General features: G+C 40.4%; 1 protein-coding gene across 10 annotated transcripts; it reads left to right on the forward strand.

Annotated features, from left to right (window-relative positions):
* Window positions 1-166: 166 nt before the first annotated feature.
* On the forward strand, window positions 167-26,780 carry ITGB1BP2 (integrin subunit beta 1 binding protein 2). 10 transcript variants are annotated; one of them, XR_011499552.1, is made up of 14 exons: window positions 167-360; window positions 617-666; window positions 757-813; window positions 889-1,034; window positions 1,740-1,834; window positions 1,940-1,998; window positions 2,151-2,221; window positions 2,356-2,455; window positions 2,811-2,924; window positions 3,168-3,230; window positions 6,734-6,878; window positions 7,006-7,044; window positions 24,518-24,672; window positions 26,326-26,780. XR_011499552.1 is itself a non-coding variant. In XM_070501744.1 (12 exons), exons 1-12 carry the CDS (start codon window positions 297-299, stop codon window positions 26,395-26,397), a joined length of 930 nt encoding a protein of 309 aa, XP_070357845.1. In that variant the 5' UTR covers window positions 167-296; the 3' UTR covers window positions 26,398-26,529. The 10 variants fall into 10 exon arrangements, 7 of the variants coding, with proteins under 7 accessions (XP_070357845.1, XP_070357846.1, XP_044620246.1 ...); XR_011499553.1 differs by lacking the exon at window positions 6,734-6,878 and having other exon boundaries at window positions 168-360; window positions 26,326-26,774; XM_070501744.1 differs by lacking the exons at window positions 6,734-6,878; window positions 24,518-24,672 and having other exon boundaries at window positions 26,326-26,529.
* Window positions 26,781-27,308: the final 528 nt, after the last annotated feature.

A 27,308-nucleotide genomic window follows, 5' to 3' on the forward strand; every position in this document is an offset into this window, starting at 1 on the left:
GTAAATCTAAAACTGTCTCAGCAGTGGTTAGCTGACCTCACCCAAGTTCCCAGCCCTACTCTGCCGGATCCTTTTTTCTTGAGCCTCAGAGCTGAAATGCTCCCAAGCTCTTTCCTATTGGCTGGGAAGACCAGTTGAAGTTCCCTTGCCCATGTTAGGAGGTATACGCCTCCTGAACTAAAGATAGAAACAGCTGGCCCTTCCAGGCAGCTAAAAGCCTCCAGACTAAGAGGTGTTCCCCACTCGGCAGCCAGACTCCTTGAAATACCCTTTTGAGTAATTCTACCAACAGATCCATGTCTCTACTCTGCCATAACAAAGGCTGTGGGCAGCACTTTGACCCCAGTACCAACCTTCCTGGTGAGTAAGTAATCCTCACCTTGCCAGGGGGCTCTGTGGGTGTTGGGGGGGGGGCGTGATCAGCTGTGGGCAGTCTGTGAAAGGAGCAGAGAAAAAATTAGTATACCTGCCCTACTTTCATTGATCTAGGTGATCAGTGTTTACTGATTTTTTTTTAATATATGGAAAAACTGTAAGTATATAAACCTGGGGAAGAAATAGGTGATAGTTGGTGTGATTACCTTTCCTTCCTTGATCCTTCTACCGGTATCCACAGATTCCTGTTGCCATCACCCTGGGGTTCCAATCTTCCATGATGCACTTAAGGTGAGGAGTAGGCGAGGCGGGGAGAGCAAGGGCATTTCCCAAAGGAAATATACCCAGGAGTCTAAGCTGAGCTGGGTCTCTTCTCATCAGGGTTGGTCCTGCTGCCGGAAGCGAACTGTAGATTTCTCTGAGTTCTTAAACATCAAGGTAAAGTCTTTACTTCCTTGGATTCTGCCCCTAATAGAAGGATTCTATTGCTAATCCTCTCCTTATCTGTACTAGGGCTGTACTGTGGGACCACACTGTGCTGAGAAGCTCCCTGAGGCCCCTCAACCTGAGGGCCCTGCCACAAGCAATTCACTTCAGGAGCAAAAACCTCTGAATATGATTCCAAAGTCAGCAGAGACTTTGCGCCGCGAGAGGCCCAAGTAAAGAGGAGGCCCCCCGGGTTTTTCCTATATTCATGGAGTTTCCTAGGAGTGAATAATGGGCCACTGGGGTTTGGGAGCTAGGGACTAGAGATGTGAGGAGGGCCAGGTGTCAGGGCTTGGTGTATATTTTGTGCCTTAGGCGGAATTTGTGTCCGGAAATAATGTCCTTTGCTCTAAGGTGGTATGGGGTGAGAGGATAGGTATTTTGAGTCAACAGAGTAGATAGCCCCTCATGAATACATACTTAGTTATAACACATGTTGAAAATGATTTTTTTTCTTTTTGGAAAGGGCTTTAAAATAAGTTTTACATCAAGAAAAGGATGTAGAATATTGGCAGCCAGGAGGCTGCAGAGAAGAATAACTTAATTTTGTGGAGACAGCATGAGCAACAGAAGAAAGTCATATTAGGTCCACAATTCATTAGATAAAGAGTAAGAGGAAATGATACAGTTCTGCAGAGAAACGTGGTTAGATTTAGAGCAACTCAGTAGATGGGCAAGAGAAGACCTGGGGATTTCGCCAGGGTTCAGGGATTTGGGATGTCCAGAGAGAAGAAAATTGGCAATGGGACTACTACCCAACTTCTCAAACCCTGCCCCTACTTTCACCGGACTTCGACTTCATTACTACTGGTGGGAGTGTTGGAGCTGTCAATAATGGTTAATGGGTCAGAACTAAATCACCGCACCCATACCCCTAGGTCAGAGTTGCTACCAAAGCTGCTTCCACTAAATATATCCCAAGCCCTGGAAATGGCATTGGAACAGAAGGAATTAGACCAGAAACCTGGAGCAGGTAAGTGGGTCCTTAGTAGGACAGGCTTTGCAGACTGGAATTTAGTGAATATGGCAATTGGGTGAAGGGAATGGATAGGTTCCTGACTCGGTTTCCCTTGCCCAGGACTTGACAGTAGTCTGATCCGGACTGGTTCCAGCTGCCAGAACCCAGGATGTGATGCTGTGAGTGAGAGTTTGGGGGGGTCGGGGGGGGAGGCCCAAGCACGTGGCTGAGAGATGCTACAACTGAGGGATAACAGTATAGATATGAGACTGCGTGAGGTACACTTTAGAATGACCTGATTCTTTTTCTAATTCTTGTTTATCCATCTTAGGTTTACCAAGGACCCGAGAGTGATGCTACTCCATGTACCTACCACCCAGGAGCACCTCGATTCCATGAGGGGTGAGGGAGGGGACTGGGTGGTCTGTGAGACAGGTTTCTCCCAATGTTGATCATCAGATGGGAGTGGGGGGTTGTGGAGGGGGGGCTTGTGGAGAGGGGAAGGGAGATTCAGTTGAATTCTCTTCCTACCTCAGAATGAAGTCTTGGAGCTGTTGTGGCATCCAGACCCTGGATTTTGGGGCATTTCTGGCACAGCCAGGATGCAGAGTTGGTAGACATGACTGGGGGAAGCAGGTAAGCCCCAACTTTGGTGAATTCTTGATTAGTACCCAATTCCAGAAATAATTCCTCCTCCCTGTACCTCATGGCCAAGCTCTCTATTTTCTTCCTTTTGTTTGGACCAAATAAGATTCTGCTCCTTATCCCTCACCAGCCCAGAGGCTTTGCAATATGAGGTAGTCTGATGTAGTTCCATGACTGACAGCTCCAACACTCCCACCAGTAGTAATGGAGTCGAAGAAGTCTGGTGAAAGTGAGGGCAGCATTGGAGAATCTTCCTGAGTGAGACTCCGTCTCTTAACACACACCATGAGAACTCCCTTGAGGTTGAGTTCATTCTTACCACCCACATTTCACATCTTCTTTTTAGCTGCCAGCGTCTTGCCGTCATGATTGGCACCAGACAGATTCCTTAGTAGTGGTGACTGTATATGGCCAGATTCCACTTCCTGCGTTCAACTGGGTGAAGGCCAGTCAAACTGAGGTGAGGAATGTCTGATGCTGGATGGGAGACTAGTGAATTGGGTGATAGTACAATCTTACAGGCAGAGTTGCTGTATGCAGTTAGCATGTAGGCTCCATAGTCCCCTGAGAGGAAGGTAGAGCTATTAGGTTAGGGTTATCCAGCTGACCTGTGGATGTAGGGATCTCTGTCCTGGTTCTCTGTCGTAATGACTTGTTCTGACCTTCTGGGATTGTTACTACCCCTGTAATTCTTTTCTCTCAGCTTCATGTCCACATTGTCTTTGATGGTAACCGTGTGTTCCAAGCACAGATGAAGCTCTGGGGGGTAAGTGAAGATAAGGGGGCACAAGAGGGGGAGGCAGATTGGGTGAAAAGAAGGGCCAGACTGGAATGTCTTGAGGGAAGGAGTTGTACTGGGAAAGTGAAGGTTTTCTCTTCATTTGCTTTGATATTCTCTATCTCTCCCTCCCTCATTTTCTCCCTCTCCTCTCCCCTCTCCTTTCTTTCCTCTTTCTCTCCCTCTCTTCCCCTTACTATATTGTCTTATTCCTCCCCTATCTTTTTTTCCCCACCTTACATTTTTTGCTTTTTCTCCCTATCATTCATCACCGCCCCACCCTGACCCCAATCCCTTTGATTTCCTCATTTTCTCTTTCTTCTGTGTTCCTCTATCTTTCCCTCCTCCTCAGGTCATAAACGTGGAGCAGAGCTCTGTCTCCTTGATGCCATCTCGGGTTGAAATCTCCCTGGTCAAGGCTGACCCAGGATCCTGGGCCCAGCTGGAGCACCCCGATGCACTAGCTGAGAAGGCTAAGGCAGGGGTTGGGTTAGAGATGGATGAGGAAGAATCTGAGGATTCAGATGATGATCTGAGCTGGACAGAGGAGGAGGAAGAGGAGGAAGCGATGGGGGAATAGTGACACCAGACAGTCAAGTATCTAGACAGGACCTCAATGACTCCCTTAGGATCTCAGAGACCAGGATTTGGTTGGCCATGTGGTGTCATTGAGCAGCAGGAGGCTGAAGGAGGGGAGAACAAAAGTGTCCAAACTATGCTGTTTTTTCCCTTAAATAAATCTTGTATTCTGCAGTTTCACATAGTGTCGTTCTCTCACATCACTATCTAAATTGTCTTCATTTCCCCCCAACTTTTGTGTGTATTCAACACACGTGTGAAAACAAGCACATGCACATTCAATCTATTCTTCACAACCACCAGGTATTTACTGAGTACTTATTCTGTGCCCAGTTATGTATTAGGTGGTCTAGCGATACATGAGAAACAGAAGACTTACTCATTCCTCTCGGGAACATTACAGTCTGGCTGACAAAGTCAAGGCTAATCTACATGAAATGATAAACATTATCAGGTAGTTTAACTGAGTGCTGAATTGTGCAGTACAGTTTTTAAGTGCTGTAGGAGTTGAGAGAATTGAGAGATTATTGTGGACTGTAGTAGAAAGGGAAGATTCTATGGAAGAAGTACTTTTTTTACAGCTGTATTGAGATGCAATTCACAGACTATACAATTTACCCGCTTAAAGTGTAAAATTCAGTGTTTTTCTTTTAGTATACTCAGAGTTGTGCTACCACAATCAATTTTAGAATATTTTCATCACTCCAAAAAGAATCTCTGTATCCTTTAGCAGTCACTCCCAATTTTCCCCTAAACTCATAGCCCTAGGCAACCACTAATCTACTTGCTGCTGCCTATGGATTTACCTATTCTGGATATTTCATATGAATGGAATCATACAATATGAGGTCTCTTGTGACAGACTTCTTTCACTTAGCATAATGTTTTCAAGGTTTATCCATGTTGTAACATGTATCAGCACTTCATTCCTTTTTATGGCCGAATAACATTCCACCGTGTGGATATATCACATTTTGTTTCTCTCTTCATCAGTTGAGGTACATTTGGGTTGTTTCCACTTTTTGGCTGTTATGAATAATGCTCCTTTGAACATTCATGTGCAAGTTTTTATATAGAGATATGTTTTCATTTCTCTTGGATATATACAGAGTGTAATTTCTGAGTCAAATGGTAACTTTAACCTTATGAGGAACTGCCAGACTGTTTTCTGAAGAGGCTGCCTCATTTTACATTTCCATCAGCAGTGTAAAAGGGCTCCAGTTTCTCCACATCCTTGAGACCTCTTGATATTTGTCCTTTGTATTATAGCCATCCTAGTGGGTGTGAAGTGGAATCTCATTGTGGTTTTAATTTGCCTTTGCCTGATGGCTTATGATGCTGGGTATGCTTACAGTTGCTTATTGGCCATTTGTGTATCTTATTTGGAGAAATGTCTATTCAAATCCTTTGCCCATTTGTTAATTGGGTTATTTGTCTTTTTATTGAGTTGTGAGAGTTTTTTTTAATATATTCTGGAGACAAATCTCTTGTCAGATATATGATTTACAAATGTTTTCTCCCATTCTGTGTGTTATATATCTTTCCGCTTCCTTGATGGTGTCCTTTCATACATAAAAGTTTTGAATTTTTATGAAGTCTAATTTATCTATTTTTCCTTTGGTTGCTTGTGCTTTTGATGTCATATCCGAGAAACCATGGCTTAATCCAAAGTCACGAAGATTTGTTCCTCTGTTTTCTATTAAGTGTTTCATGCTTTTAGCTCTTCCCTATAGGTCTTTGATCCATCTTGAGTTAATTTTTGTACGTGGTATGAGGTGGAGGCCCAACTTTATGTTTTGCATATGGACATCCAGTTGCCCCAGCACTATTTGTTGAAAAGACTACTCTGTCCCCATTGAATTATCTTGGCACCCTAGTTGAAAATTAATTGACCATAAATCTGAGGGTTAAGAAGTGCACTTTGAATGGAAATTTGAGGAATGAGAAATTTGTATGGGTCTGAAAGAATAGGGAGAAGCAGGCTGGGGCAGGGAGGTGTTTTATTTTACTTTTTGTGTTTTATTTTAAATTCCAAAAGTAATACATTGTCACTATAAAAGACTCAAGTATAGAGAGTAAAAAGTAAATGTTCCTCTTCAGACTCTCTCCAAGTTTAGTCCCTTTGCTGTTTGTAAACCACCGCTAACATATCAGAGGGTATGTTTAACTAAAAAGTTAGTTAAGTGGCGTGTGGCTAGATTGGGAGGAGCCTAAAATTCTAGATCAAGGGTTTTGAACGTGATTTAAAAGAAAGCTAAATAGGCATTATAGGCCTTTTCTTTTTAAATGTAGATTCTTATTTAGAGGAGTGATATCTCTTTTTTGAGTCTCCCTTGAGTCAGATTTACTCCCTCAACAGGGTGGCCAAGAATCTGGGAGAGTCAAACTCCACGAAGCTCACCAAGCCTCAGATGATCTCCAGTTCTTTTATTAGCACCCTTTCCTCTCAATTCAGATTCAAGGAACATAAAGTCTCATTGGGAGCTAGGGGTAAGATGGGGGCGGGAGAATGGACATGGGCAGCAAAGGCGAGGGATCACAGCATAGCACAGCTGAGGACTTGGAGACTGAGGCAAGATTAGGGGATATTAGGGAATGTGTCCAGGGGCATGACCTCTATCTCCCAGAGAAGTTTGATCAGAAGTAGAGGATCTTCCTGGACCTCCAGGATGTTCAATAGTTCTGGCTCAGTGCTCTGCTCTCATTCCATGGATTCGAAGTACAAATAGTTTCCCCCTTGATGAACCTTTCAGATCCTTTCTAACCCTAGCAGCAGTTTACTCTTTTTTTTTGAGGAAGATTAACCCTGAGCTAACTACTGCCAATCCTCCTCTTTTTGCTGAGGAAGACTGGCCCTGAGCTAACATCCATGCCCATCTTCCTCTGCTTTATACGTGGGACGCCTACCACAGAATGGCTTTTGCCAAGCGGTGCCATGTCCACACCCGGGATCCGAACCAGCAAACGCCGGGCCGCTGAGAAGCGGAACGTGCAAACTTAACTGCTGCGCCGCCGGGCCAGCCCCAGCAGTTTACCTTTAATGTCGTTTTTCCACGGGTGAGTTGATATCAATAGGGACTTTGGTGGACATTTTATAAATTTGGAGGTATAAAATGCATATAGAAAAGTGCATAAAGTGCACTAATCTTAAATGTACAACTTTTTTCTATCTTATCAAAATCAGGGGACCAGCAACTACCCAGAATTCCTGGAGAGGATGGAGGTGAGGAATCAAAAAGTTCAAGTAACCCTTGTTGTATATAAACTTGATATATAAAATTTCAAATTTACAGCATTAATAGTGTACTAGCTCATTTTACATAGCCCACAGCCTAAAATGTAAGCAAGTTTCAAGAAAGTGTATAGCATTAACAATAACAACAACAACAATAACCATAGCTACAACTTCTGATAACAAGCTAAGCTGCCAGGCACTACGCTAAGTGCTTTGCATGCATTATCTCATTGAATCCCTCACTTCTCACCGTCAGATCAACACATTTGTTCACATTAGCCCAAATCCTCTCCCTACCTCCTTTTACACTTCTCCTTTCTTCCCACTGAGCTTTGTATCCTAGCCCCTCACAGCTTCCCAGAAACCTTACACTATTAGTTATCCTTTCTTTCTCCTGTTATTCAACCTTTCCCTCTCATTGAATGTTTTCATTGACATTTAAACATGCTCAAGTCTCTCCAGTCTTAAAAAAACAATTTCCCTTGCCTTCACATCCATCTCCAGGTATTAATTCCCTTCTCTCCTTTATAACCTAACTTCTTGAAATAACTACTCTTTTTTCATTTCCTTCTTCCTAGTCCCTTCACAATACACTTCAATCTGACTTTCAGCCTCCTCAAGCTGTTGTGATAGGGTTACCACTGGCCACCAAGTTACTAAATCCAATGGATACTTTTAGTCCTCATCTAACTTGATTTCTCAAGCAAAATTTGATACTCATGATGGTTTCTTCCTTGTAATAACGTTTCATACATTGGCTTCTATGACTGCTTCTCTTGGTGGTTCTCCTACTTCTCTGGCCATTCCTTTCACTCTCATTTGCAGCCTCCTCCTTTTCTGCCTGGCCATTCAATGATGCAGTGCTTCAGGACTCAGTCCTAGGCTTGCTCTCTTCTTGTATATAACTCTCATCTAGATGCTCTCAATTATGCCCATGACTTCAAATACCAACCACATGCAGATGACTCACACATTTTTATCTCTAGGCCATATCTTTCCTTTGTGGCCCAGATTGTGTGTTATAGTAATAATAGCTAACACATATTTAGAATAGTGTCTGGCATATAGTAAGTACTGTATAACTGTTTGATATTGTTAGTACTGCTCCTCTTTCTCTTCACCAAAAGCTTTTTTCCTCAGCCTATTAGGAAAGTTGGGGTGTTTTTCTCCTTGGAGAGGAGGGGTACACTCCAATATCCAATTTTATAATGTTTCAGTAAGAAAATAGGATTTTCTTTACAGTCAGGTTTTGCTAGTCTATAAAGTGATAACATATTTACCATACCATTGCATCAGCGTCAGGATTAAGGGAGATTATATTCACCTGCTGAGGGAGTTAAGCATCATGCATAGAACGCCGCTATGCTAGGCACTTCTACCCACATTATTTTACTTAATCCTCACACCTGTTCTGTGAAGTAGGTATTATTATCCCAAATTTTTATAGATGAGGAAACCAAGGCTCAGAAAAGGAAATAGCTTGCTTGAGGTCACACAGCTACTGCTTAAAGCCTCAGTCATTGCTAAGAGCTGTCCTAGAGCCATCTGAGAACATCCAAAACCTAAGGACCCAACTGGGATCTTAGAAGAGGAGCTTGATATCATGCCCCGCTAGCCTCGCAGAGTCCCTTTGACAAGCCCATCTGGGAACCAGTGAGGCCCTCGGTTGATCAATGATATCTCACATTGATAGGATGCTTTTCCAAACAACTTTTGTGTCTCTGATCACCTCATCTCTAACCTTAGTGGGACCCCTAGCTACTGTACCTCACACTTCATCCAGATCAGTGATTATCTCCCAGTTACAGCAGATGTAGTGTTACTGTCTCTGGGACCCCTGCCTCCACGTCCTCTTTGTCCTTTTCTGCTCCCAAAGTCCCAGAACACGCTAGAGGGAGAACCCAGCAGACCAATATAAATTCATGCTGTCCAAATTCTACTTGGCCCTTGCAGCTGCTCAGCAACCCTTTTATTTGTCTCATACATTCCCTGGCACTGTCCCCACAGAGACTGTTCCAGACCTTCCTCTTCTCAAATTCCAGCTCCTCCTGTTCCACTCCTTCAGACTAATACACACACTTCCATCAGATGCTTGATAATTCAATAACATTGTTTTAAAACTTTTTTATGGAGAATTTAAAACATGTACAAAAGTAGAATAGTATATAATGAATCCTCATTTCCCAAAACTCAGCTTCAACTAGTATCAACACTTGGGCACTCTTGTTTCATCTGTTTCCTTCCTCCCATATTATTTTTGAGCAAATCCCAAATATGAGATTATTCCATACCTAAATATTTCTGTATGTATCTTTAAAAGGTAAGGATCATTTAAAAAAAATCATTATTGTAATACCATTAGCATACACGAACAAGCAACATTCCCTTAATATCATCAAATACCAAGTCAGTATTTAAATTTCCAAGTTTCCTAAATTTCAAAAGAGTTTTTTATAGCTTTTTTCTTTGAATCAGTATCCAAATAAAGTCCATACATAGTGGTTGGTGCATATGTGTTATATGTCACTTTTAAACTAAAGATTCCCTTTCGTCTCTTTTCTTCCTTACGATTTTTTCTTGAAGAAATCAGATTGTTTTTCAGTAGAGTTTCACACAGTCTGGGTTTTGCTGATTGCATCTCTGTTGTATAGTTTAATATGTTTCCTTGACCTCTGTTTGTTGTGTATATTGGTAAAATCAATAATGTCTGTACAATGCGTCTTCTATGTTCATTGTCCTATTTTCAGTGGTGTGGAGAATTTGTCCACGTGACCAAAGAAGTGGAAGGTGTCTGTCTGGCTTGGAGAGTGACTCAGGAAGGAGCTAGGACCTCTTTAGCAGGACAGAAACAGATGGTTAGGGTCAAAGCTCAATAAATAGTAATGGAGGTCCAGGCAAGATAGGATGGGTGAGGGGCCGTGTAGTGTCAGATTTCCACTCTCCTGGTATGTAGAGCAGGACAGGCAGGGAAGCAATGATCAGGCTGAAGTCAGAACTGGAAAAGGAGAAGGAACACTTGAGGCAGCAGCTTGGATTATTTCTCAGGGGATTACTGTACTTGCTATACTCTGTTTTCTAAATATATCTTATTCATTCCCACCTCTGTGCCCTTGCCCCACATGTTTCCTCTGCTTGGAATATTATCTCCTTTCTCTCCACCTATCCTATCCAAATCCTATTTATCTTTAATGACCAGTGCAAGTTCCCTCTTTTCCATATTTTTGCTTGTAGAGTCATAAAATATCTCTGAAAGGATAAATAAGAGATCAGGAACATTGATTGCTTTCCCAGGAAGGGAACTGGATGGCTAGAGGACAGGGATGGAAGGGAGAAAGATATTACTGATTTGTTGCAGGAGAGACAGTTAATCTGATCAAAGTGTCTAATATGAAATCTGTGGAAGTAGAAGCAGGGAGATTGGAATTTGTAGTTTGAGGAGAAAGAGGAAGGTCTGGAACAGTCTCTGTGGGGACAGTGCCAGGGAATGTATGAGACAAGTCAAAGGGTTGCTGAGCGGCTGCAAGGGCCAAGTAGAATTTGGACAGCATGAATTTATATTGGTCTGCTGGGTTCTCCCTCTAGCGTGTTCTGGGACTTTGGGAGCAGAAAAGGACAAAGAGGACGTGGAGGCAGGGGTCCCAGAGACAGTAACACTACATCTGCTGTAACTGGGAGATAATCACTGATCTGGATGAAGTGAGAGGTACAGTAGCTAGGGGTCCCACTAAGGTTAGAGATGAGGTGATCAGAGACATAAAAGTTGTTTGGAAAAGCATCCTATCAATGTGAGATATCATTGATCAACCGAGGGCCTCACTGGTTCCCAGATGGGCTTGTCAAAGGGACTCTGCGAGGCTAGCGGGGCATGATATCAAGCTCCTCTTCTAAGATCCCAGTTGGGTCCTTAGGTTTTGGATGTTCTCAGATGGCTCTAGGACAGCTCTTAGCAATGACTGAGGCTTTAAGCAAGTGGAATTCATCACTGAAACTGGAGCTTCTGCAAGAGGCATGGTGGGAGGAGTAATAAAAAAAATTAAAGAAACTACTCTTCATTGAGTCTTTACTATGATCTAAGCACTGTAATAAATAAATAAATATTTTCTCTTTTCTCCCTCTTTCTATATTATATATACATATATCTCAAATGCGAATTTATATTCTCATTTAATTCTTACAACAGTATTAAAGGCGTTATTATTATCATTTTTTTAGTAGATGAGGGAACTGAGCTTCCAGGAGGTTACATAATTTTCCCTAGGTCACACAGCTATCAAGTGTCAGAGCTGGGACTCAAATCCAGGTCTGACTATAAAGCCTGTGCTCTTTGGTGTCCAGCGGTACTTTTCAGCAAACACCTCCCTGCATTAAATGAATCTTATTTTTCCAATGACATCTTTTATAAAAGTATAGATGCATTCTCACCAGAAAGAATTATACCCTGTATTGAAAGCTTTTGGTGAGTGAGGAGGTAATTGAGTAGGGTGGAAGAGATGCTGGAGGCCGTGAAACCAATTGAAGATAAGTGCAGTGGTCCAGGGGAGAAAGATGAGACCCCAGACTTAAGTGGGTGTGGTAGTGAGAATGGAGAAGAGAGTAGTAGATTTAAGAGATATGTCTTAGTTCAGGATGCTATAACAAAGTACCATAGACTAGGTGGTTTATAAACAACAGAAATTTATTTCTCAAAGTTTTGGAGGCTGGAAGTGCGAGATCAGGGTGCCAGCATGGTCAGGTTCTGGTGATGGCCCTCTACCAGTTGGAGAGCAGAGAGAAGAAGCAAGATCTCTCGTAACTTTTATAAGGGCACTAATCCCATTTATGACCTCATCTAATCCTAATTACCTCCCAAAGGTCCCACCTCCTAATGTAATCACATTGGGGGATAGGATTTCAACATATGAATTTTAGGGGGACACAAACATTCAGTCTATAACAAAATAGATCCACAGGTAGGAGTGAAAGTACTGTGGCCATGCTGGTCTTCTGTGTTCCTTGAACTTAACACAGCTCACTCTTTCCCCAGTGCCTCTGTGCTGTCTGATCCCCCTGCCTGGAAGAGTCTTCCTGCTGGTCTTTCAATAGCTGGCTCCTTCTTGTCATTCACATCTGAGCTCAAATAGCACCTTTCAAGATAGGGAACCAATTCATTATCTTGAAAATTCATGAACAAAGGGAGAGAATCAAGCATTTATCCTGCCTTTCCTAGATGAACTGGGTAACAGAATAGTAGATGAGGGGACACGTCCTTTTACAAAACTATTCCAACGAATAAAAAGAAATAATAAAATTAGAATATCACCGTTTTGCAATCTTAAATAAATAGATATAGAGAGTAAGCATCAACAGTTTCTAAGATTATAAAAAGAAAGACGTCAGACAGCATGTCCATCCTAAGTCATACCAAAGGGATGGAACTTGGGTTTGATCTAGTCTTTGGATCCAGCTGCCACTTTGCAGGAAGTACAGAGGAACTGCACAGTGCCTGTGCAATTAGCAAAATCCAGAGTGAGAAGCTTTACAGGTCAAACTGCTCAAGTTCTTCCACAGAAAAAATCACCTCTCAGAGAGGCCTTTCTTGACCATCCTCTCTAAGTTAGCACCTGCCATCCAAGTTACTATCACATCCTATTTGATTTTCCCCATAGCCCTTGTCGTCAACTGAGGTTTCCTTACATGAGGAGCAATATAGGATTACAGTTAAGAGGACAGACTATAACATGAGGCTGCCAGCTTTAAATCTTGACTCCTCCACTTACTAGCTATATGCCCTTAAACTACTTAGGAGCTATGTGCCTCGGTTTCCTCAACCATAAAATGGGATTAATACGGTGCCTATATCATAGGGTCATTAGGAGTATTAAATGAATTAACATGTCTAAAAAGCCTAGCACAGTGCCTGGTATAGGATAAGTATTATAAATATGTTAACAATATTACTGCATAATTATGTTTTTACTTGTGTATTATTTCTCTCTTTCACTAGAATATAAGTCTGTCTGCACTATTCCCAGCACCTAAAACTGCCTGGCTCATACATAATATTGTGCTCAATAAATATTTGTTGAGTAAAGGGCCTGAATTAGGGTAGCAAAAAATAGACAGAAAAGAGACATGTAAGATATTATTCTAAAAAAAGGACAAAACCTTGGACTTGATGATGTTTTCTTTTTTTTTTTCTTTCTTTCTTTTTTTTTTTTGAGGAAGATTAGCCCTGAGCTAACATCTGCTCCCAATCCTCCTCTTTTTGCTGAGGAAGCCTGGCCCTGAGCTAACATCCGTGCCCATCTTCCTCTATTTTATATGTGGGACGCCTACCACAGCATGGCTTGATGAGCGGTGCCATGTCCACATCCGGGATCTGAACCGGCGAACCCCGGGCCGCCGAAGCCGAACGTGCGCACTTTAACTGCTGCACCACCAGGCCGGCCCCAAGACGATGATTTTTTTCTGATAGAATGAGGGAAGGATATAAGATGGACTACTCCAAGGCTTCAAGCTTAAGTAACAGGTAGAAGGCTAGTGCTTTTAACAGAAATAGGAAAACCAGGAACTAGAACTAATACTATTTTAATATTCTGATGATGAATTTTATTTTAGATACGGGTTTGAAATGATGGCTAAACATACTAGAGGAAATGCTAGCAGGCAGTTAATTGTAAAGGCAGGATTGGAGTTCGTGAGAAAAGTCAGCACTGAAGATAGATTTGAGTATCATCTGCTTTAATGTGACACTTAAATATTCAACTTCCTGGTACGAGTTCCCTTCATCTTTAAAAAAACAAAAAACTTGTAGAAGTGAATAAAATGGAAAATAAAATATTTGAATCCTTAAATTCATTCTTCAAAGGAGGTCACTGTTAGCAGTTTGGTGTGTATTCTTCCAGACATTTTCTATGCATTCGCAAATATATATTTGCATACAACATGTAGAGACATAGTAAAAGTCTGAGTAGATACCTACATACATATATATGGACAAGCTTGTTTTTTCTTGTTGGGTTATGAGGAATCATTCTGTAATACTTTTTCTGTAACTTGCTTAATCATTAAGCATAGCACTTTTTGTTTCAATTATTTTATTGAGATCATAATAGTTTATAACCTTGTGTAATTTCAGGCGTACATTATTATTTATCAATTTCTGTATAGACTGCATCGTGCTCACCACCAGTAATCTAATTGTTATCCATCACCATACATATGTGCCCCTTTACCCCTTTTACCCACCCCCCAGACGCCTTCCCCTCTGGTAACCACTAATATGTTCTCTCTATCCGTGTGTTAATCTTCCACATATGAGTGAAATCATGCAGTGTTTGTCTTTCTCTGCCTGGCTTATTTCACTTAACATCATACCCTTAAGATCCATCCACGTTGTTGCAAATGGGTGATTTTGTCTTTTTTTTTATGTCTGACTAGTATTCCATTGTAAGTATATACCACATCTTTTTTTTTTTTTTTGAGGAAGATTAGCCCTGAGCTAACATCTGCCGCCAACCCTCCCTTTTTTGCTGAGGAAGGCTGGCGCTGAGCTAAAATCTGTGCCCATCTTCCTCTACTTTATATGTGGGACGCCTGCCACAGCATGGCTTGCCAAGCGGTGCCATGTCTGCACCTGGGATCTGAACCGGCGAACCCCAGGCCGGTGAAGCAGAACGTGCACATTTAACTGCTGCACCACTGGGCTGGCCCCTATGCCACATCTTCTTTATCCATTCATCAGTTGATGGGCACTTGGGTTGCTTCCACATCTTGGCTATTGTGAATAATGCTGCAACGGGGGTGCATAAGTCTCTTTGAATTGTTGATTTCAAGCTCTTTGGGTAAATACCCAGTAGTGGGATAGCTGAGTCATATGGTATGTCTATTTTTAATTTTTTGAGAATCTCCATACTGTTTTTCCTAGTGGCTGCACCAGTTTGCACTCCCACCAGCAGTATATGAGGGTTCCCTTTTCTCCACATCCTCTCCAACATTTGTTATTTTTTGTCTTGGTAGTTATAGCCATTCTGACAGGTGTAAGGGCTATCTCAGTGTAGTTTTTTAAATTCTTTTTTATTGAAGTAACGGTGGTTTATAACGTTATATAAATTTCAGATGTACATCATTATATATTTCAATTTCTCTGTAGATTACAACATGTTCACCGCTCAAAGACTAATTACAATCCATCAATGTAGTTTGGACTTGCATTTCCCTAATAATTAGTGATGTTGAACATCTTTTCGTGTGCCTGTTGGCCATCTGTATATCTTCTTTGGAAAAATGTCTGTTCATATCCTCTGCCCATTTTTTGATTGGGTTGGTTTTTTTTTGTTGTTGATTTGTGTGAGTTCTTTATATATTTTGGAGATTAACTGCTTGTTGGATATATGATTTGCAAATATTTTCTCCCAGTTGGTGTATTGTCTTTTTGTTTTGATCATGGTTTCCTTTGCCTTGCAGAAGCTCTTTACTCTGGTGTAGTCCCATTTATTTATTTTTCCTATTGTTTCCCTTGCCTAAATAGACATGCTATTTGAAAAGATGCTACTAAGATCAATGTCATAGTGTACTGCCTATTTTTTTTCTAGGAGTTTTATGGTTTCAGGTCTTACCTTCAAGTCTTTAATCCATTTTGAGTTAATTTTTGTGTATGGTGTAAGATAATGGTTTACTTTATTCTTTTGCATGTGGCTGTCCAGTTTTCCCAGCACCATTTATTGAAGAGACTTTCGTTTCTCTATTTTATCTTCTTGGCTCCTTTGTGGAAGATGTGTCCGTAGATGTGTGTGGTTTTATTTCTGGGCTTTCAATTCTGTTTCATTGATCTGTTTGTCTGTTTTTGTACCAGTTCGATTATTATAGCTTTGTAGTATATTTTGAAGTCAGAGATTGTGATGCCTCCAGCTTCGTTCTTTTTTCTCAGAAATGCTTTAGCTATTTGGAGTCTTTTTTTTGCCCCATATGAATTTTAGGATTCTTTGTCCTATTTACGTGAAGAATGTGATTGGTATTCTGATTGGGATTGCGTTGAATCTGTAGATCGCTTTAGGTAGTATGGACATTTTAACCATGTCTATTCTTCCAATCCGTGGGCATGGAATATCTTTGCATTTTTTTATATCATCATCGATTTCTTTCAATCACGTCTTATAGCTTTCAGTGTATAGGTCTTTCACCTCCTTGTTTAAATATATTCCTAGATATTTTATTCTTTTTGTTATTGTAAATGAGATTGTATTCTTGCGTTCTCTTTCTGTTAGTTTGTTATTAAAGTATACAAATGCAAATGAGTTTTGTAAGTTGATTTTGTGCCCTGCAACTTTGCTGTAGTTGTTGACTATTTCTGATAGTTTTCCGATGGACTCTTTAGAGTTTTCTATATATAAAATCATTTTGTCTGCCAACAGTGAGAGTTTCACTTCTTCATTGCCAATTCGGATACCTTTTGTTTCTTTTTCTTACCTAGTTGCTCTAGTCAAAACGTCCAGTACTATGTTGAATAAGAGAGGTGACAATGTTCTTGTTCTCGGAGGGATGGCTTTCTGTTTTTCCCTATTGAGTGTGATGTTGGCTGTGGGTTTGTCATATATGGCCTTTATTATGTTGAGGTACTTTCCTTTTATACCCATTTTATTCAGAGTTTTTATTGTAAATGGATGTTGGATCTTGTCAAATGCTTTCTCTGCGTCTATTGTGATGATCCTGTGGTTTTGTTTTGTTTTGTTTTGTTTTGTTTTGAGGAAGATTGGCCCTGAGCTAACATCTTTTGCCAATCTTCCTCTTTTTTTTCCCTCCCCATAGCCCCACTACGTAGGTGTATATCCTAGTTGTAGGTCATTCTAGTTCTTTTATGTGGGATGCCTCCACAGCATGCCTTGATGAGCAGTGCATAGGTCCACGCCCAGGATCTGAACTGGCAAACCCCAGGCTGCTAAAGCAGAGCACGTGAACTTAACCACTCGGCAATGGGGCTGGGCCCCCAATCCTGTGGTTTTTATCCCTCATTTTGTTAATGTGGTGTATCACATTCATTGATTTGCAGCTGTTGAACCATCCCTGCGTCCCTGGTATGAATCCCACTTGATCACAGTGTATGATCCTTTTAATGTATTGCTATATTCGGTTTGCCAATATTTTGTTGAGGATTTTTGCATCTATGTTCATCAGTGATATTGGCCTGTAATTTTCCTTCTTTGTGTTGTCCTTGTCTGGCTTTGGGATCAGGGTGATGCTTGCCTCTTAGAATGTGTTAGGAAATATTCCATCTTCTTTAATTTTTTTAAATAGTTTGAGAAGGATAGGTATTAAATCTTCTTTGAATGTTTGGTAGAATTCTCTAAAGAAGCCATCTGGTCCTGGATTTTTATTTTGGGGGAGGATTTTGATTACTGTTTCAATCTCTTTACTGGTGATTGATCTATTCAGATTCTCTATTTATTTTTGATTCAGTTTTGGGAGGTTGTGTGAATTTATCCATTTCTTCCAGATTGTCCAATTTGTTGGCATACAGTTTTTCATAGTATTCTCTTATAAACCTTTGGATTTCTGTGGTATTTGTTGTAATTTCTCCTCTTTCATTTCTTTTTTTTTTTTAAAGATTGGCACCTGAGCTAACAACTGTGCCCAATCTTTTTTTTTTTTTCCTGCTTTATCTCCCCAAATCCCCCCTGGTACATAGTTGTATATCTCAGTTGCAGGTCCTTCTAGTTGTGGCATGTGGGACGCCGCCTCGACGTGGCCTGACGAGCAGTACCATGTCCGCGCCCAGGATCCAAACCAGCGAAACCCTGGGCCGCTGCAGCAGAACATGCGAACTTAACCACTCAGCCACGGGGCCGGCCCTCCTCTTTCATTTCTAATTTTATTTATTTGAGCCTTCTATCTTTTGTTCTTAGTGAGTCTGGGTAAGGATTTGTCAATTTTGTTTATCTTTCTAAAGAATCAGCTCTTAGTTTCATTGATCCTTTCTACTGTTTTTTTTGTCTCTATTTAATTTATTTCTGCTCTAATTTTTATTATTCCCCTCCTTCTGCTGACTTTAGGCTCTGTTTGTTCTTCTTTTTCTAGTTTTCTTAGGTGTAGTTTAAGATTACTTGTTTGGGATTTTTCTTGTTTGTTGAGGTAGGCCTGTATTGCAATGAATTCCCCTCTTAGAACTGCCTTTGCTACCTCCCGTATTAGTTGATATGGTGTATTTTCATTTTCACTTGTCTACAGAAATTTTTTGATTTCTCCTTTAATTTCTTCATTGGTTCAATGGTTTTTGGTAGCATGTTGTTTAGTCTCCACATATTTATCACTTTCCCAGCTATTTTCTTATAGTTGATTTCTAGTTTCATAGCATTGTGGTCAGAAAAGATGCTTGATATGATTTCAATTTTCTTAAATTTATTGAGGCTTGCCTTGTCTCCCAAAATATGGTCTATCTTTGAGCATATTCCATGTCCACTTGAGAAGAATGTGTATTCAGCTCTTTTGGGATGGAATGTTCCATATATATCTATTAAGTCCATCTGGTCTAGTTTTTTGTTTAATTCCACTGTTTCCTTGTTGACTTTCTTTCTGGATGATCTATCCATTAATGAAAGTGGGGTATTAAGGTCCCCCACTATTATTGAGTTATTAATATCTCCTTTTAGATCTGTTAATAGTCGCTTTATATACTTTGATGCTGCTGTGTTGGGTGCATATATATTTATAAGTGTTATTTCTTCTTGGTGGAATGTCCCTTTTATCATTATATACTGCCCCTCTTTGTCTCTCATTGCCTTTTTTATCTTGAAGTCTGCTTTGTCTGATATAAGTATGGCAACACCTGCTTTCTTTTGTTTGCCATTAGCTTGGAGTATTGTCTTTCATCCCTTCACTCTGAGCCTGTGTTTGTCTTTAGAGCTGAGATATGTTTCCTGGAGGCAGCATATCGTTGGGTCTTGTTTTTTTTTTGAGGAAGATTAGCTCTGAGCTAACATCCATGCCCATCTTCCTCTACTTTATATGTGGGACGCCTACCACAGCATGGCGTGCCAAGCAGTGCCATGTCCACACCCGAGATCTGAACTAGTGAACCCTGGGCCGCTGAAGCGGAATGTACGCACTTAACCACTGTGCCACCGGGCGGGCCCCTGGGTCTTGTTTTTTAATCCAGCCACTGTGTGTCTTTTGTTTGGAGAATTCAATTCATTTACATTTAGAGTGATTATTGATATATGAGGTCTTAATATTCCCATTTTATCACTTGTTTTCTGGTTGTTCTGCATTTCCCTTTTTTCTCGGCCTGTGTATTTCTGACTGCCTATTCACTTTGGTGGTTCTCTATGATGGTTTTCTCTTTGTTTATGATTTGTGTCTCTGTTCTGATTTTTTGTTTGGTGGTTACTGTGAGGTTTGTATAAAAGATCTTGTAGATGAGATAGTCCATTTTCTGATAGCCTTTTATCTCCGTTAGCCTAAGCTGGGTCCATCCCTTTCCTCTTCCTTTTCTAAGTTATTGTTGTGACAAATTATTCTGTTTTGTGCACATGGGCTCAGGGCTACCACCGCCTCGTCTTACAGTTGCTCCAAGGTGCATTCCCACTTGTGAGGCTGCAGTGGTACTATGAGCACTCTTGCCCACTGGGAAAGCATTCACATGTGCATGTATATCTGCCCTGCCCCTTTGGTCATGCTGGCCTCTGTGCTTGGTGGGCAGGGCTTCTTCCCAGGGTCCAAGCTGGGACTACTTGTTGGGACTGCAGCAGCATGGTGAGCTCTCTCTCCAGCCAGGAAAGTGTTTGCACATGGGCTCAGGGCTGCTGCTGCCTCTTCTTACAGTTGTGCCAATGCGTATTCTCACTTGTGGGGCCGCAGTGGTACTGTGGGCATTCCTGCTGGCCAAGAAAGCATTCGTGTATGTGCATAGATCTGCCGTCATGTCTTCTTCTTTTTTTTTACTGAGGAAGATTCACCCTGAGCTAACATCTGTGCCAGTCTTCCTCTGTTGTGTATGTGGGCCGCTGCCACAGCATGGCCGCCGATGAGTGGTGTTGGTCCACACCCGGGAACCAAAACCAGCCGCTGAAGCAGAGTGCACCAAAGTTAACCACTAGCCCATGGTGCCAACCCCCTGCCTCTTCCTATGGTCACTCCAGTTGCTGTGTTTGGTGGGTGGGGCTTTATGGGTTCCAAGCCTGGTCCGCTCGTTGGGACCGTAGCAGCACAGTGGGCTCTCCTGCTGCCAGGAAAGCATGCACACATGGGCTTAGGGCTGCCACTGCCTCTTTTTACAGTCATGCCAAGGCACATTCCCACTTTCTGGAATCAGCGGTACTATGGGCACTCCTGCCGGCCAGAAATGTGTTCATGCATATGCACAGGGCTGCCAGAGAAGGGTAAAGGAGTGCTCACCTATCTCTGCTACTTCCCAGGTGCTCAGTCCATCCACCTTCAGATGTATAGCTGTGTGGGTCTGTCAGGCATCTTGTTATACTGTGTGGGTATCCTCCATTGGCCAATGAATGTCCATTTAGTTGTAATTCAAAGGGGGAGAGATAAAGGGAACAGTTCTCTCCACCATGTTGCTGAAGTCACCAGCATAACAGTTTATAGTCATTGAAGATATGTCAAATATGTCCTTGTCAATATATAGATATATATGTATAGATATGTATAGATCTCTGACATTCTTTTTTGTGTTGCATAGTCGTTTATTGTATGGATATGCCATAATTTATTTAACTATTCCCCTATTGATGAATGCTTAGGTTGTGTCCAATTTTTTATTATTATAAATTATGCAGCAATGAAAATCATTGTACTTGTATCTTTGAATATATGTTGTAATGTTTCCTGAGGATAGATTCCCAGAAGTGGGATTGCTGGAAAGAAGGCAGACACATCCTTACATTCTAAAATGTTAATTGATATTGCTCCATTTGTCTCCACAAAGGCTGTTCCAATTTACCTGGAAACCCAGCAGCGTATGAGGTATCAGTTTCCCCAATACCCTGATCAATACTTTATGTTATCCATTAAAAAAATTTTTTACCAACCAGATGTGCAAATAATGGTATCTCATTTTTATTTTGCATTTCTTCTCATTACAGGAAAGAGTGAGCATTTTTTATGGAATATTCATGTACAGACTTTCAGTTAAACTGTTTTCAGCACCATGTGTCATGCCCATCCTCTGCTGTACCTGGTGTCTTGAATCCTGGAGCCTTTCCGTAGTTTTTGTTTGTTTTTATAATGATTTTTTTTTAAGATTTTTTTTTCCTTTTTCTCCCCAAAGCCCCCCGGTACATAGTTGTATATTCTTTGTTGTGGGTCCTTCTAGTTGTGGCATGTGGCATGCCACCTCAGCATGGTTTGATGAGCAGTGCCATGTCCGTGCCCAGGATTCGAACCAATGAAACACTGGGCCGCCTGCAGCGGAGCGTGCGAACTCAACCACTCGGCCACGGGGCCAGCCCCACCTTTCCATAGTTTTATTGGTAAAATGGTCCCTTCTCATCTGTATCCTTCTTTGTACTAGACCAAAATTTCTTCCCAGCTACTGTTTCAGCTACCATTTCTCATATGGCTTTCCTGCCTCTAGAGAACCCCAAGAACTTTTTGTCCTTATGGGTTTGTACATATCTTATATATTGTTTTAGTATACTTTAAGTGGCGTCTCAGAAGGGATTTGAAATGCTGTATTTGTCATATACTAAATTCTCACGTGATTGCATTTCTATTTAATTCCATTGATCTGTCTGTTCTTGAACCATATCACAGCTTTATATAATTGATATCTGGTAGGCAAGTAGTCCCTCATTTCTATCTTTTAAAAGTTTCTTTGGGGGCTGGCCCTGTGGCCGAGTGGTTGAGTTCGTGCGCTCTGCTGCAGGTGGCCCAGTGTTTCGTTGGTTCGTGTCCTGGGCGCGGACATGGCACTGCTCATCAGGCCATGCTGAGGCGGCGTCCCGCATGCCACAACTAGAAGGACCCACAACGAAGAATATACAACTATGTACTGGGGGGCTTTGGGGAGAAAAAGGAAAAAAATAAAATCTTAAAAAAAAAAAAGTTTCTTTGCTCTTTTTGTATATTCTTCCAGATGAACATCAGAACCAACTTCTCCAGTACTCCCACCCTATCCCTCCAAATCCCAATGAGATTGTTATGTTAATTTGTAGTTATTTGAAATTTTTTTCAATTATGAAACTTCTCATTCAGGAATATTGTGCATCTATTCATTTGTCAGATCTTCACACTTAGAGCCTTAAGTAATATTTTGTAGTTTTATTCATTTAAATGTTTTGTACATTTCTTGTCACATTTATTCCTATCATTTTTTTTCACTACTGTGAATAGGATCTTTGTTCCCCATTATATTTTCTAATTGGATATTGTTTTTATAGAGAGAAGTTATTGATTTAAAACAAACTCTTTCTCCATTTAATTCTAATAGTATCTCAGTTGATTCTCTTAGATCATCTATGTATCATATATAAACAGGGACATTTTATGGCTCTTCCTTTACAACATTTATAACTTTTATCTTCTTCTGTCTTAATGTTTTGACTAGAACCTGCAGAACAAGGTTGAGTAATAGTTGTAAAAACAAGTGAATATTCTTATTTTGTTCTGACTTTAAGTGAATGCTACTAGTATTTCACTATTGAGTATGATGATTACAGTTGTTTTCTATGCTCTTCATCAAGTTATAAAATTCTCCTGTGCCTAGTCCACTGAGAGAATATTTTTAAAGTACTACAAGTACAAGGTAAAAAATTAAAATAATACAAAAGGATATGTGAAGAGTTACCCATCTCTATTCCCCAGTTTCCCAGTTCCCTTACTAAGAGGCAATTCCTATTAACAATTTTTATGTGAACTACCAGAGAGAAATCAATGCAAATATAAGCATATATGTGAATATGTTATTTTTTACACAAGTAGTGGCATACTATAAACACTATTCTAAACCCTGATTTTTTTCTTGATAAATCAGCTGTCAGTCATTTCTTTGTAGGTAATCTGTCTTCTTTTTGGCTCTTTTTCTCCCCCCTACTTTCATTATGGAAAATTTCAAGCATTCAAAAGTAAAGAGAATAGCACACTGAACTCCCATATACCTGTTACCCAGCTTCAGTGATTGTTCACTCCTGGCCAATCTTGTTTGATCTATATTCCCCTGACCCCTGGTCCCCCACCTGAACACCAAGGTTATTCTGGAGCAAATATCAGACATCATATTATTTAATTTCATCCATAAATATGTATGTTGTATGTTTTGTATGTATCTAAAGTATAAGGACCTTTCTTAAACATTACAGGAAAACCACCACTTCTAAAAAATTAACAGTTCTTCAATATCATCAGATGTATGGTCACTGTTCAAATTTTCCTGATTGTCTCATAAATGTGTGTTTATGTTTAATTTGTTTGAATCAGGATCCAAATAAGAACTATACTCTGTAATTGGTTGATATGTTTCTTAAGTCTCTTAATCTATAGGTTCCCCTTCCTTCTCTCTCATTTTTTCACTCGCATAGCATTCATTTGTTGAAGAAATTGGATTGTTTGTCCTATAGCACTTCCTGTAGAATGGATTTTCATCATTGCATCCCTGTGGTGTAGGTTCCCTGTTCCTTTTATTTCCTGAATATTGATTAGATCTAGCAGCTTGATTGGATTTACCTTCAGGTTCTATTTTTTCCTCTTTTGGTGGCAAGAATATGTCATAGGTAGTGTAGTATAATTCTATAAATAGATACGAAGTCTTTCTCCTTTTAAGATCTTTTCTTTCGTGTTTGAGGTTTTACTACAATGTGTCTGAATAGGGATTTCTTTCTTTCTTTGTTTTCTTTTTCCTGTTTGGGATTCCTGAATCTTAAAGATTGGCATCTTTAATCAATTCTCAGCTATTTCTCTTCAAATGCTGCTGCTCCACTGTTTTCTTTATTCTTCACCTGAACTCTGATTAGACATCACCTGTAAGCCTGCGGCCTTTAAAACTTAGGTTGTAGGCCACCAGGGATCAGATGACTTCAGAGCAAAGTCTGCCCCAGCACTTACCCAGTAGAGTTGTAGTTATTTAATTGTTTCCTCTACTTTACTGCCAATGCAGTATGGATGTATGTGCATATGGGTGGAGATACATGTCTCCACACACACCTAAAAATATATCTTGAAATTCATTCCATATCACTATGCAGTCATGTGCCGCATAATGACGTTTCGCTAAATGATGGACTGCATATATGACAGTGTTCCCGTAAGATTAGTGCCATATAGCCTAGTTTGTGTAAGTACACTCTATGTTTTCACATTGACAAAATTGCCTAATGATGCATTTCCCATAGCTTATCCCCATCGTTAAGTGATGCATGACTGTATAATCTACCTCATTCCCTTTCTGTTTTTCATTTGTTGAGATATAACTTACATATAGTAAAATGCACGAGTCTTAAGTATACATTTTTACGTATGTATACATCTATTTACCTCCCCCCAGGTCAAAATACAGAACATTTCCAGCACCACAGAACGCTGACTCCTTGTGCCCCTTCTCAGTCCTTACCCACGCCCATGATTGACCACATTCTGACTTCTGTAGTCGTAGATCAGTTTTGCCTGTATTTGAATTTCATATAAATGGAATCATAAGCGGTATGTACTCTTTCACCTTTGACTTCTTTCATTCAACATTGTCTGTGAGCTTCATCTATGTTGTTGAGTATATCAGTAGTTTGTTCTTTTTCATTGCTGCTTAGAATTCTATCTTCTTAAAATTAACTTCCATTTTGTGGATCTATCATAATTTAGTTAATTAATCCTCTACTGATGGATATTTAAATGATTTTCGGTCTTTTGTTACCACAAACACTACTGCAGGCCATATGTTTATTCACGCATCTTTGCCAATATGTGTAAGTATATCAGTAGGATAAAATCCTAGATGTGTAAGTGCTAGGTGAAAGATTATGTGCATTATTAGTTTTAATAGCTATTACCAAATTGCCTTCCAAAGAGGGTGCATTAATTTATACACCCACCAACAATACATATGCGGGCCTATCTCCCAACATCCTTGCCAACTATTAACAAATGTTTTTATCTTTGACAACCTGACAGATAAAAAATAGAAACCTGTAATTAATAAATATTTTTGGTCTTTAATTGAAAATACATACACATGGTAAAAAAAAAATTCAAGCAATATAGAAGGATATACAATGAGAGTTATATATTACCCCTACTCCTATTCCCTAGTTCTCCTGGTTCCCTTTCCAGAAGCCACCACTATTGTCAGTTTCTCGTGTATCTTATGCAAGTATAAATGGGTTTTATATGTGTGTGCACATGTGTTTGGATATCTCTATCTATCTGGTCTGCTTTATTGATGAAAATGGAAGTTTACTTTCCTTTTTTTCACTTAAATATGTATCTATATTGGGCTAGCCCCAGTGGCCTAGTGGTTAAGTTCTATGCACTCCACTTTGGCAGCCCAGGTTCAGTTCCCAGGTGTGGACTTACACCACTCGTCTGACAGTGGCCATGCTGTGGTGGTGGCTCACATACAAAAAAAAAAGAAGAAGATTGGCAATAGATGTTAGCTCAGGGCAAATCTTCCTCAGCTAAAAGCAAAAAAAAAATCTGTATCTATATCTATATATCCATCTCTTCTTCCTTTTTTTCATGCATGGTAGCAGGCTATTCACTCTACTTTTTCACTTAGTATATCTTTGAGATTGTGTCATATCAATACATTTACAACTGCTTTATTCTTTTTTATGGCTATATCATAATTTTAACCAGTCCCAGGTACTTTGGTTGCTTCCAATATCCTGTTTTTATAAATAATCTCCTTGAACATACTTATTTGTGCACATGTGACAGTATATTTGTAGGGTAAATTCCTAAAAGTATGGTTGCTAGGTCAAAATATATAGTGGTTGATATGTTTCCCTGCCCAACATCCATCCTGTATCTTCCCCATTGTTTAGCAGTCATAAAGGTTGAAGGAGTGGAACTGATCTCACCCCTAGCTTCTGGTCAGAGGTGTACCACCGTGTAACCCAATCAGAGTAAGCTCATCCCCTATGCTTCAGTGATTGGTTCAGGCAACCCAGGCCTTAGCCAATCAATGCATACCATTGTCCTGTCAAGGGGATTGTTCAGGAATGGACCAGTGACTCAATTCAAGTTAATGAAATGTTAGAGGATGTTCATTGAAGTATTTGGGGGAAAAGTGGTTTTTTTGTTTTTGTTCTTTGCTCTTCTGAGATAACAGAAGCCAGCTTTGTATCTTCTTTTGGACAGCGTGGTGTGGCTGATGTGAAGCCTTCAAATGCTGCAGCCCTTTTGCTACCAGGAATGGAGTCAAATTTATGATGAAGCTCATACTTTGGAAGACTGGAAGGAAATTAGGTCCTTGGTGATATTTTTTTTTTTTAAAGATTTTATTTTTTCCTTTTTCTCCCCAAAGCCCCCCAGTACATAGTTGTATATTCTTCGTTGTGGGTCCTTCTAGTTGCAGCATGCGGGACGCTGCCTCAGCGTGGTTTGATGAGCAGTGTCATGTCCGCACCCAGGATTCGAACCAATGAAACACTGGGCCGCCTGCAGCGGAGCGCGCGAACCCAACCGCTCGGCCACGGGGCCAGTCCCCCTTGGTGATATTTTTGATTCACAGAATCAAACCAATTGCAAAGCCCACTCATCCCCTGGAATTTGCAGTTGTATGAACCAATAAACCCTCTTTATTGTTTAAGCCTATTGGAGTTGGGCTTTCTGTTACTCACTAATAAAAAAGGCATGTTTAGTTTTAAAATTTTTTGATAAGTTGCTTTCCAAAATTTATACCGGTTTACAATTCAACAACAAAATATGAGAGTGTCTGTTTCTTCACACCCTTGTCAAAACAATGTATTATTAAACTTTCTGATATTGCCATTTTTATAGGAAAAGAGTGGTATCTTATTGTATTTTTAATGCAATCTTTTTATCATGAGTAAGCTTAAGCTTCTTTCTAATATGCTTAAAAATCACACGTATTTCCTTTGTATGTGTGTGTGTGTGTACTGTTCATTTCCTTTGCCTAGTTTTTATTTCTATTCTTCTTTTTCTTCTTTTTTTTTTTTTTGGAGGAAGATTAGCCCTGAGCTAACATCTGCTGCCAGTCCTCCTCTTTTTGCTGAGGAAGACCGGCCCTGAGCTAACATCCGTGCCCATCTTCCTCTACTTTATATGTGGGACGCCTACCACAGCATGGCTTGCCAAGTGGTGCCCTGTCCACACCCGGG

This window comes from Equus asinus, chromosome X, assembly GCF_041296235.1.
Source record: "Equus asinus isolate D_3611 breed Donkey chromosome X, EquAss-T2T_v2, whole genome shotgun sequence".
Classification (NCBI taxonomy): domain Eukaryota; kingdom Metazoa; phylum Chordata; class Mammalia; order Perissodactyla; family Equidae; genus Equus; species Equus asinus.